The sequence below is a fragment of the Erithacus rubecula genome (genome assembly GCF_903797595.1).
Source record: "Erithacus rubecula genome assembly, chromosome: 3".
NCBI classification, from domain to species: domain Eukaryota; kingdom Metazoa; phylum Chordata; class Aves; order Passeriformes; family Muscicapidae; genus Erithacus; species Erithacus rubecula.
Genome location: NC_136689.1, coordinates 16463062 through 16474949, shown reverse-complemented (window position 1 = coordinate 16474949; position 11888 = coordinate 16463062). Strand labels below are relative to the sequence as shown.

Sequence of the window (11888 nt, the reverse complement as noted above, 5' to 3'; positions counted from 1 at the left end):
ACTGATTACACTGAATTTCTTAAAAGGGGCATCAGGTACTTCACTAGAAGATAGTATCACAATATTATTAAGTGCTAATAATTAAGTGTAGTTTTGTTAAAATATACAGTGTGTCAGTCTTTTGAGTAAGAAGCATATTAAAACCACATTTTTCAAATCTGCAGCTTTCTTCCAGCTTACATCCTTCAAAAATAAACATGATTGCTTAATAATAAGGTAGAAATAACAAAATACACATTCCTACTCACCCACACAATAGACAAGTATTATATGCACAAGAAATAGAGCCTAGAATCATGGTGAAGTCTTCAAAGCCATTCCCTGACAAATTTAGGAAAGGAATTTAATGTATGCAAACATTTGGCTTTTCATAGTTGATTTCAAATTTTTTACTTTATCCTTTGCTGATGTCAGATAATGATGATGTCACAACAGCTGCTGGTGGTAGTGATTGATACCATATAGAAAAAGCTGAGTTCTAAAAGGCTGAAAAAGATCTTTTCTAATCTAAACAGTATCTATGATTCTATGAAGCAAAGGTTAAGCAGTAGCAAAGAAAAACATATTTTCCTTCTATGCAAACAATTGCAAGAGAGTGTACTGATACAGTTTTCATCTAAGTCTTGACTCAGATGCTTGTATATTGCTTTCATTTTAACAGTACACACATAATTCCAGTCAAAACACGTTTTTCTAATTTAATTGTAGATTTACTATAGAATTGCAGAATTATGTACTTGTAAAAACACACATGTGGTATCTGTATTGTGTGAAGTCTGTATTATTACACATTTCCACATTAAAAATTTGTTCTGGTAACAAAAAATGAGTATACAAAATGTTATGCAAAAGCCAAGTTGTTTAGAAATACAATCACTCAAGCTTTTAAGTAAAGCACAACATCTCTTTAATACATAGTCCAGAAGCCATTCCATCCTGAAGTTATATTTACCAAGCTGTCTTCAGCAGCCAATTATTTCCCTTTGTTTTGGCTAGGCAAGGAAAGATGTACTCCAAACATATGAAACAGTGTTTTATATGCTTTCTGTGTGATGTTTATAGAAACCTTAGTAATTAGTAAAAATTACAAAGAATAATAAATTAAATTCATTATTCATACTCAAAGTTTAGTTAAGCATTTTATTTCAAATGTTTTGGGAATTGTACAGATGAGAGTTATATGTAACAACTTTTTTAAGAAGCTGCATTCTTAGTATTTCTTTCTAAATAGTTGACAGTAGCATCTTCTGAGAATTTACAGAGGCACTACTTGGAGATGCTGGGATAGAGAAAAAGGAGAAAAGAGGCAGTATCTCAACAACAATCCTTACACATTTGCAATGTAGATATTTTTGTGCTTCTCGATTGCTGCTATGTCATGCTCCAGTTGCTGCAGCTTTAATTCCAGCTCTTCTTTTTGCATCTTCTTGTACCTGGTGTCTGTTATTATTGGAAGAGTCTGAAATGCACGATTTATTTCCTCCCAGTTCTTTTTCAGTGCCTGGTGCCATTACATGAAAAGGAAATACAGAGAAAAACTTAAAGTAAGAACAATATGAACATAAATTGATTTTTTCAATTTATGTTACATTTGCTAAGTGTGACTGCAGTGTAAAAAAAATAGATAATTACATTAATACTGTGTAATCATCTTAATTGGACCAAATTAATTAAATCTTTAAGACTTACAATACTTGGAACTCTAGCCAAAATTCAGCAAAATTCAGCAGCAGTTTCAGGCCATCTCACCATCAGCCTAATTTTCTGTAATCAAGACTTTGTTCAGACCATGGTCACTAAACTGGTTCCACAATACTTTTAACTTCCATAAACTAATTTGAAAAAATTCTGATTAATTGGATTCCTCTTCTAATCTATATTTACAGCAACAACTATGGGCAATTTATTTATTATTTGGACTAAAAACCCTGTCATTGACTCTATCATCAGTAATTTCAGTAACTACTTCCTCTCTTGAATGCTGCTGTGCAAAGAATTACCTTTCTAGATAAAGCGAACCATATCTTCCATACATAAAACCTTGAGACTAAAGTAGCACATAAAATTTAAAATGCTATACTCCAAAACTTATTCATAAACCTGTTAAGTTGACATCAGAGACAGCACTTTTATCCACCAATATACACTGAAAGGAACCAGACAGTGGTAGAAAAATAAAATCTAAATCTTTTTATGCTTCTTAAAATTACCACAACTACTGCTCTTACTTTATCTCTTCAAAAGTATAATCAAAATCTACACATTCTATCCACACATATGTGAGGATTTAGTAGAGTTTATCTGTGCATCAAATATCCCCATGAAAACTCTATGGGTGAACTTAATAATCACAACTAACAAGGAATTGAGACAGCAATGAGTCAATAACACACCCATCAGTGAGAAAACACTTCTCCAAAATGTTCATGGCTCTCAGTTCTACACCTTAGAGTATCACAAAGTATCTTCAAAAATAAAGAAGTGAAGTTACACTCTTGGGAACCAAAGTTTTAATCTCTTCTCCATAACTAAAACTGGATTCAATTTATGATTTTATGGCACACTGTGATTTCCAATCTCATGTCCTCCATTATTATTACACACTTTTCTCACAATCTGCCTAACTGATGAACACACTGAAGTTAAATTTGGAGGGTTTATTTTTATACGTATTTGATTTGAAGACTGTTGTTTCTATTTCAGAACTCAAGGGCTCTTGTGCTTAGAAACTTGTCTTTTGTTGACTGTATAAATTGATTTAGAGAAAAAAAAATGAATTCTCCTGCGAACACCAAGAAAAATGTAAGCTTTAATATGAACTAATATTTTAACAATTCAAACCAGTGTATTTATTGCATAGCAATTCATGCTCATATTCATATTATGAATATTCCATATCAAGCATCTAAGTGTTCTTCATAAAAGTTATTCCAACAATCTTCATATACAAATGTCTACATAAGCTTAAAAACCCTACTGCTACATGTGAAACATAGAGCAACAAGGATATTTATCTACTGTCTTGTAATGATACTTGTCTTTGCTACTCAAGGCTGTAAAGTACTTTGATAAGGTTCATAGTCTACCAGGCATCGGGTACAGTTTACAAATATGTGGGCATAAAAATAAATCTCATCTTTTCAGAAACTTCCATAGAAGAATCATTCATAGATTCTTCAAATAATTTATACAAATTCAAATAATCTTATTTGTGTACATTAGTAAGAACTGGCTTGGAAATAATTGAAAAGTGAATTTCACAGCTCCTCCAACAATGTAATATACTGACCACTGTAGCTAGATCATAAGCTGAATATCCCACTCTATAATACATGCTGGATCAGTGAGAAATATATATTGCATTTATCAACATTCTCTTTTATTTTCATAAAATCCCAACCAAAGTAAGCACAATGAAGAGTTCAAAAAATGTTGGCACAAATTACTTCCCTTTATTTTTGTAAGGTCATGAGGCTTGATTTTGGTCTCAGGCATGTATTGCCACGTATTCTTTCAAATCAGATAGTGCACATGTGTTCACTAGCAATGTCAATTATTTTAAAGTACAGAAATTCCCATATGTCTGCAGCTGAGTAGTGGGTAAAAGCCACATACCCTGGGGACACTAATTCCTCCTGACAATATAACTGTATAAGTAAGCCCATAGAAGTGCAAATGTTTTTGAAGAAAAAAAATATTAAAATAAATACTGAGTTAATAAAAAATCTAAAATCTTTAAAAATAAAATAAAAATAATCCAGCAATAAAAACTGTATGAAAGACAGTACCCAGAACAACTCGATAAAATAAAAAAATTTCAGTCATAGTTCTATAACTATATCGCAATTTAATTCTGTTTTCTTTTTTTGACACATTTTAAAGCAAGTCATTATGCTTTAATCAGTGAGGTCACACTGTGAAGACAGAAACTGCCAATAAAAGAAGCAATATTCTGCATTAGGAAAAGAACTGTATTTCTCCATTAATAAGTGTCACTGAATCCATACTGGTGATTTTCTGCTCTTCAAAGTTTCACTGAAATTCTGAGTCATTAAGGTGGATAAGAACCAAACAGAATTGAAAACTGGATTAAAACTGTAGCTAGATCAGTTCCTTTCAGTTCTATACAACTGTTCTACAGCTCCATCTAGTGAAAAAGTAGCCAACTAATTCATCTCACTTAAAAAAACAAAAAAGTATACTTTCATTATTTATATGGACTTACACTACCTTATTTAATCTTTTGGACTGCTAATATTTTGTTACTAATTACACTAAATCAAAATATGCACCTTCAGAACATTTGTCCTTTCTTCTTCAGATAGAGTTTTCATGGCTTTCTTCTTAAGTTCCTCCAAAACACTGGCCTGATATTCTTCCTCAGCTCTCTTCATTTCTTCATTTCTCTGTGTCACATATTTTGGTATAACACCATAATTCTATAAGGAGAAGGAAGAAATTCCTTAGATGTGCTTTTAAGAAGGAAACAGAGATACCTGTCATCCATATATTTGCGAAAATAGCTTGAAATGACAATTTGTGCTACTGACCCCTAAAATCCTAAATCATCATGTTCTTGAAAGTGCCAAACTTGATTTTCTTTGTAGCCTGACAAAAACATATAAACAGTTTCCTTCAATTTCTTTTCACAACCTTAGAAGACAGTAGAACCCAGAAAGCAAAATGTCTATTTATAAGAACTGATGGTTGAGCAAGGAGTTTGAAACCTGTTCATAACAGGTTTTTTTTTTATACAGTGTCAGATTCTATGATTGGAAACATTCCTTAGAGAATTTTTTGAAAGGTCTTCCTGTATCCTGATTTTTGCTGAACATTGCAACATATACATACATGAAAATTGGACTAGTTAATATCCCATACTGATGTGTTTATCTGAGGAAAAAAAACCCTGAACATCCCAGACATTCTTGGGGACACATACCTATTTTGTCTTAACCTTTGTAAAATGAAGCTCCTCTAGCCAGAAGATAGGAAAATCTACTTTCTTTCTACTAAATGCAAAATTATTCACTAAACTTTTAGTGTCATGTAGCACCATGACTAGCATTGTTTATATACATGTTTAGCCATGGAAAAGTACTACAAGGGCTTGGCGTCTTCTCTGTCATGAGTTATGTCTTATGACATCTCTTAATGCTTTGTCATGGGCTACATGGGTACCTCTGGGTAGGGGCTGGACCATTCTTGTGCACAGAGGAGGGTGTCCTTAAAAGCATATCAGCTCTCCCAAGCTCTTTGCTTTCCAGAGCTGTCTCACATGGGATCCTACTTACCAGTTACCCTCAATAAGCTGCTGTTTGCTCTCCTGAGCAGTCAGTAGGCTGGCTCCCTGAACAGGAGAGGGTCTGGAGCTGCTACATGGTCTGTGACACCCAGACTACAACTGATTATCACACCCCTGAATTCTTCCTCCTCTGTAAGTAGCAGAACCAGAAGAGCATGGCCATTGGTTGGCTCATCCACCATCTGTGAACAAAGCTGTTGCTGACATGCTTCAGGAAACTTCTTGGATTGCTCTCATCCCATTGTGTTATCCTTCCAGCAGCTACCAAGGACAGTGAAGTCTTCCTTAAGAAGCTGCATCATGATCTGAAGATTTCCTCCAGCTGCTTAAAGAGATTTTCATCCAGTTCCTCAACTTTTTGGGTGCTCCATAACAAACACATTTTTGACAGTCGCTGGCCTTTTCCCTGATCCTGACTCACAGGCTCAACCAGCCTGTTGCAAATTTTATAGAACTCCATATATTTCAACAGCTCCTTCATTCACAGGGCAACCCTCCCTCCCTTATTCCCTGCCTGTCTTTTCTAAGCAGCAAACATTCATTCATCACAGAATTCCATGTTTCCCCATTAGACACTCCCTGGATTCCCAATGCAAGACATATGCCATTGCTTTAGAACAATCATTCTGCACATTTTTTTGGCTGACATCCTAAGCAAATGAAAACAGGAAAGGCAGGGCACAAATCTAGTGCCAGTGATTTCTTCTTGATGAATTGAAGAGGTCTAATACGAACAGCCATGGTATCTATGCAACAGAGAACCTAAAATAGGCATTACAAATAGTATCCCCAATATAATTTAATAAAACATACCTTTTTTCTAATGTATTTTGGAAAAAGTCCTGAAGGTTCAAGGAGATATTTATCTCCCTGTCTTGTATCAACACAAAAATGTCGAGGCATTTTGGGCTTCCCTCTGATAACATCAACTGCATTTTTATATATAAAATTCTTTTTAATGCGAATAACTGGGTGGTATGTCCTCCCTGGCACTGATAATGGAAGCAATTTTTCACCCTCCTGTTCTTTTTTTTCTGTGAATAGAGCATGTAAACATTCTCAGCAATAAATTTGAAGCAATTTGCAATTTCATATTATTACACTTTTGAAAAGGGAAAAACTATGTAAAGAATTACATAAAAATAGAACCCAACAGCATCTACCATGAAAGAATACTTGTCAATGAACTGTGATCTGTTTGTCTGGCCTAACAGAAGTTTCATAACCTAGGAAATACTATGTTGTTTCAGATGGGTTTCCCTTATATGTCACTCATTTCCTCTTAACTGCAGTAGTACAGGCCTTTTTTCAAATGTCATTTCAACTACTTTTAGTAGAGGTGCTCATTGTTAGAGCCCTTGGGCAATAATGGTCCCATCCAGTCTCACCTGGAGCATCCATCCTGCCCCCCCCCTTGGGATCAGGAACCCCATTTCACCTGTCAATACCTGGATGAGCTGTCTCAGCCATGCTGTCCTGCTCCTGAAGAGCTATGTGGTGTCAGTGGAGGGACCTGGCCTGTAACCTGGTTCTGCCTGATGGTCAGTGGGCCATGACAGGACAGACTTTCCTCACCGCCCCGCTCTGCTGGCCAGCTGACACGGTGACACTGCACTCTCTTGATGAGATCCTTGCCCAGCCTGCATTGTGGTTGCCCTCAATGTCTGACTCTCCCTTAGAGAACAGTCCCACTCTTGCTGCCCCCTAATCTTTGTAAACAACCTCTTACAATTCTTTATCCAGAAAATATAGAAACTTTTCCATTTTAGTGTAGTCTTTTCTCCAAGGCACCAAGAGAAATTCAATAGTACCCTGAGCAGTCTCACTTATAGTGAGTGATTAAGAATAATTATTTCCCATCATATTTCACACTAGATATAACTCTAATTCATGATCATTACTAGAAATAATTACTTGATCCAAGTTATCTCTTCATGTTCTTCTTTGGCAGTAAATAATTGCAATGTCACAAGTGACAAAGCTCATTCCTACAACAGCTGGTTTCCTGATACTGACCCCACAAACCAGTAATTTGTTTTTACAAATGGATAGCTGGCCATAACTTAGTACTGTAGGACACAAAGACGAAATTCTCCACCGTAAAAAAATATATTACAATGCATATTTTCTATCTACACTTACTTGGTGCTAGCTTGGGCTCCTTGGAATGTTTCTGCAGAAAATGATTTGGAGATGGCACTGCAACTTTTGCTGGCCCCATAGTTTTCCACTGAGATTTATTTTTCTCTGCTTCACGTCTCACAAGTTCGCTGTATTTGGATATATACCTTAGAGGTTAAAAAAATGCCATAAAGAAGGGTGAGAAAAATGCTCAGAATATTATTAGAAGAATATACTTCTTTGTAGTAATTTGCCTAATCTGTTTTGTTTTGTACTCTCTCCCAAATAAAGACCATCATTCACACAGCCTCCATGCTAACTACACCTAGTAGTACACTGACAAATGAGCTTTCTGGTTCTGAATTTAGCTTGCTTCTTCCTTCTGCTCTTGTGTGTCTGAGGTCAGGACTATAACACTTGGGGAAATAAATACCAAATATCAACGCTGAACACAGACATTCCGAAATCCAACAAAACCTACATTTCAGAAATACACTTGAGTATTGTGTTGGAGTCAGGTTTAATATAAGTGCAGATGACCATGGCTTAAGGCTGTGGGAAAACTTTTTAAATAGTGGTGAGTAAAAAAATCACTCTTAGAATCTTTCAGTTCTAGTATGCCCATCATTGCCAGAAAATTTTCTGCTTTCCTTGTTATTACTGGTTCCTTTTTGCTGTAATAATTTTAATATTCCTAATTGCCCTTCCCTATTGGACCTCCTCCCTAAACCCTGCCCTAATTTTACCCCTCCTCCAGGTTTATAAATACCCCTGACATGCCCTAACACCTGCTTTAGTCCATTTGCCCTCGTGGATGGAACTAGCCTCCCTATACCATCTTTCCCAGTTCGTTCATTACAAACTGTTGGCCTTACTGTCTGTCGTTTTCTAGTATTAAAGTTTTTCAGTTCCCAAACAATCGAGTCAGATTCTCTCTCTACTTAAAATCGCTGAGTTCACTGCAGTCTCTGGCCCTAATAGCTGAGCTAGGAAGAAGGATCAGAGGTTACAGTACTGCTTGCATGAATTCCTTTTGGTACATGGTGTGATTCTTAGGGTGTCCTGTGCAGGGCCAGCAGCTGGACTTAGTGATCCTGATGGCTCCTTTCCAACTCAGCATATTCTATGATTCTATATGATTTATGCTTGAGAAAAAATGCCAAATGCAGTCAAGAATTGTACAGGATGTCCTTGATCATCAGTTTTTCTTATTGCTGTCCACTGTATCTGTATCACTGTCTCCATGTTCCAGTTGAACCATCTGCTACAGACTCTTATGACAGATGAGATGGGTGACTGCTCTGAAACAGCACAGCACACTGCAGATTCCTTGTATTAGACAGGTAGGAGCTGCAATCCTGAACAATGGTAATCAGTGATGGATTTGGCACTGAAACAGTTGATGTGAAAATCAGTAAGGGCTCAGACATGAAAAGCTGTATGAACATGGTGTGCACACACTGCTGTTTTGATCTAATGGTGCACATGGCATGATAACTTCTGCTCTAATCAAAATTTTCAAAAGAAGCCAAACTGATCATTAGCTGACTGGCAACATCTTGCCTCTGTCTGAAGGACTGAGCTGTCACAGAGGTTTGCCTGAGGAAGCAGAACTGCCTGCTCCCCAAGCCAAGGCTCCCTCACTGTACTTTTATGATCTTATAAGTCCATCCTTAGGAAACATGTCATAGTAATTTATGGTAGACAAAAGCTTACGAAAAATTGTGCTTCTTTTACAGAAATAAACACGTTTATGAAAAAAAAAAAAAAGCCATGTTTTCAAGCAAGGATAAAACAGAAGAACAAAAAGGATTACATCTAGTGCAACCCATTCTATGTAAATATTGAAATAGGAAGAAAGAAAATCCTGGGCCACTGAATGTGTATCACAGTAGCAACACTGATGAAAGCTCTTGTCTGTGAGCTGCAAATGTCTGATAGATGTTTTTGTACTTGATCATAACAGGTCAGAGGAATTCATTAAAATTGTGAAGTTATTTTGTCTTTTGCAGATCTGGTCTCCAAAATCAGAGAGAGTATTATCTACATAATATACTACATATATATACTTCCTGAAATACTTCTAATTAGAAGGAATGAGGTTTTCTTTATTTTTTTTCTGTTGAATTCATGGCAAATAGCTATAGACATTACACAAACCCACCAAACTGATAAATAACAGTATTCCTCACCATTTCCTAGAAGTGGCATCATGAGCACGAGAGAGAAAGGCACTTTATGTACACAAATTTATGTAAATTTTGACCTAGTGGGGTTCAAAGTCTTGGAATGAGAAAATGAATGAGAAGACACTGAGTTTCTAACATACTGGCAAGAGGTAAAGCTACAATTTGTAGACAGCTCTAGAGATTCCTTTGCACAAAGAGATGGGGAATCTGCTATCTTTTCAGTGACTTCCCAGACCAAGAAAGTGGCTCAATATCACAGGGTTAGAGAGGGTTGAAAGAAGAATACATGGTTATGGGGAACATCAGAATCTAATCTGTTCATCATTTAGCAAGGGAGAAAGACAGTACAGCTCTAAGAAGACAGAAGAAGATAACACCTATTCTTTAGGTGTCATCTTGGGATATCAAAGTTGGGGAAAATGAAGATGTTTGCTGTGATTTCATGAGCAGTATCAGTCAGTTGAGAGTGAAATATATATGATTTCATTTGGAAACACCCCACCCCCTCTCCCAAAAAAAAAAAAAAAGTAGATTTTGTATGCATTAGTTAAAACTGGTCAAATCACACTATTAACCAGGTTCAATAGTCCCATTACCAGCTGAATATTTGTCATATTGTGAACCTAAGCAGCAAGTGTGGTGACAACAGAAGTCAATGAGATCAGAAGGGGATTTAGTCAGATTATATCTAAGCCAAGGAATCTGTTGCCTTAACTGAATCTAATGGTCATGGAGTATCTAAATCTCTGAATGGTATTAAGTCAGGAATAGATTTAGTGTGCATGCCTTGCTATATTGTCCTTTCACCTTCCTCTATCTTCAAAAGTATCTCTGTGCAAAACTCTATCCATTCACAATGAAAACAAACAAAATTTAAAACTCTACTTTTACATAAGACTCAGAGCTAGGAATCTGACAAGTCTGAATCCTTTTACCTGAAACAGGATAACTAACTTTGGTTCTAATTAGTGTCACTGATGCATCTATTTGTTTTCAAGCTATTGAGTTACAACCTACCCTTTCACTAAAGATGTAACAGTTTTTTATACAAATGGGGACTTGAAAAAACATATCTGCATAACTCTTGGCAAAAGGCCTTTTCTTGTATTTTTAAGGAAAGAGGTAAGGAAGGGAAGCAAAAAAAAAAAAACTGTCAGAGGACACACCTGAAACACAGAAAGTATGGAAACTGGAAAGCCCACCTTTTCAGCTGCTGAGTATTTGCTAAGTGCAAATAACAAAGATGTAATGTAATTCCTGTGCACAGAAGGAATGCTATGTAATATGTAATAAAAATTATGAACTAACAAGATGTCACTGAAGACATCAAACTTAATAATCACTTATTGGAGCAGACTGCAAACCTGCAAATCACAGCATCAATTAAGTTGGAAAAGACCTCTGAATTATCAAGTCAAACACCATCTTGTCAACTAGACCATGGTATTGAGTGCCACATCCACTATTCCCTAAACACCTCCAGGAACAGGGATTCCACCATTTTCCTGGGCAGCCCACTCCAGTACCTAATCACCCTTTATTGTGAAGAATCTCTTCCTAATGTCCAATGTAAACCTGCACTGGTGCAGCTGAGGCCACGGTCGCTAACTGCCTAGGGAGAAAGACCAACCCCACCTGGCTGCACCCTCCTTCCAGGAGCTGTAGAGAGCAATGGTCACCCCCGAGCCTCCTTTCTCCAGACTAAACATCCCCAGCTCCCCCAGCTGCTCCTCATCGCACTTGTGCTCCAGACCTTTCACCAGGTTCGCTGCCCTTCTCTGGACGCACTCCAGCACCTCAATGCCCTTCCTGATGTTAGTGACTCGTTAGGAAGAGTATTAACTATCCAAAAACTAGTTTGTTTGGGTTGTTTTGTTGTTTTTTTTTTAATTCCTGTTATCCGTGAGATGCATTGCCTTGCCAGAAGCAGCCACCCTGCCTGCAAATGGCTCCACCGCACTCACATACCTGGCAGGTTTGCCCGGCTGCGCCGGCTGGGGCGGGGGCCCAGAGGCGCCCTCCTGGGCACTCTGCGTGGCCATGCTCCCGCCGCGGAGCCGGGCACGGGGCAGCACCCTCCTGCTCGTGGGACTCTGTTCACGGGGAACTCGACCCGCTAGGGGTTCGCTCAGGGGAAGCTCCGCCTGGCCGAGGGGCTCAGGCGGCTGTTGTCAGTTACCGGGGAAACCCGTCAGGCGGAACGGCGCCATGAGGGGCGGCGCCCCCGCCTGCCCCAGCGCCGGGCGCCGAACGGCCGCGCAGGCGCAGCTGCA

The 11888-nt window shown here is 37.7% G+C and overlaps 1 protein-coding gene across 1 annotated transcript; it reads right to left on the bottom strand.

Annotated features, from left to right (window-relative positions):
• Positions 1 to 1126: 1126 nt before the first annotated feature.
• Positions 1127 to 11878, bottom strand: ENKUR (enkurin, TRPC channel interacting protein). The gene is made up of 5 exons (XM_079300599.1): positions 11584 to 11878; positions 7448 to 7593; positions 6119 to 6339; positions 4293 to 4439; positions 1127 to 1501 (listed from the first exon to the last, which is right to left on the bottom strand). Exons 1-5 carry the CDS (start codon positions 11655 to 11657, stop codon positions 1328 to 1330), a joined length of 762 nt encoding a protein of 253 aa, XP_079156725.1. The 5' UTR covers positions 11658 to 11878; the 3' UTR covers positions 1127 to 1327.
• Between the last annotated feature and the right edge of the window lie 10 nt (positions 11879 to 11888).

Coding starts and splice junctions, on each gene's coding strand:
- ENKUR (XM_079300599.1), bottom strand. CDS start 11,657: ATGGCCACGCAGAGTGCCCAGGAGGGCGCCTCTGGGCCCCCGCCCCAG. Junction 6,340..7,447: donor GGAGCCCAAGCTAGCACCAA/GTAAGTGTAGAT, acceptor CTCTATTCACAG/AAAAAAAAGAACAGGAGGGT. Junction 1,502..4,292: donor AAAGGACAAATGTTCTGAAG/GTGCATATTTTG, acceptor TAATGGCACCAG/GCACTGAAAAAGAACTGGGA.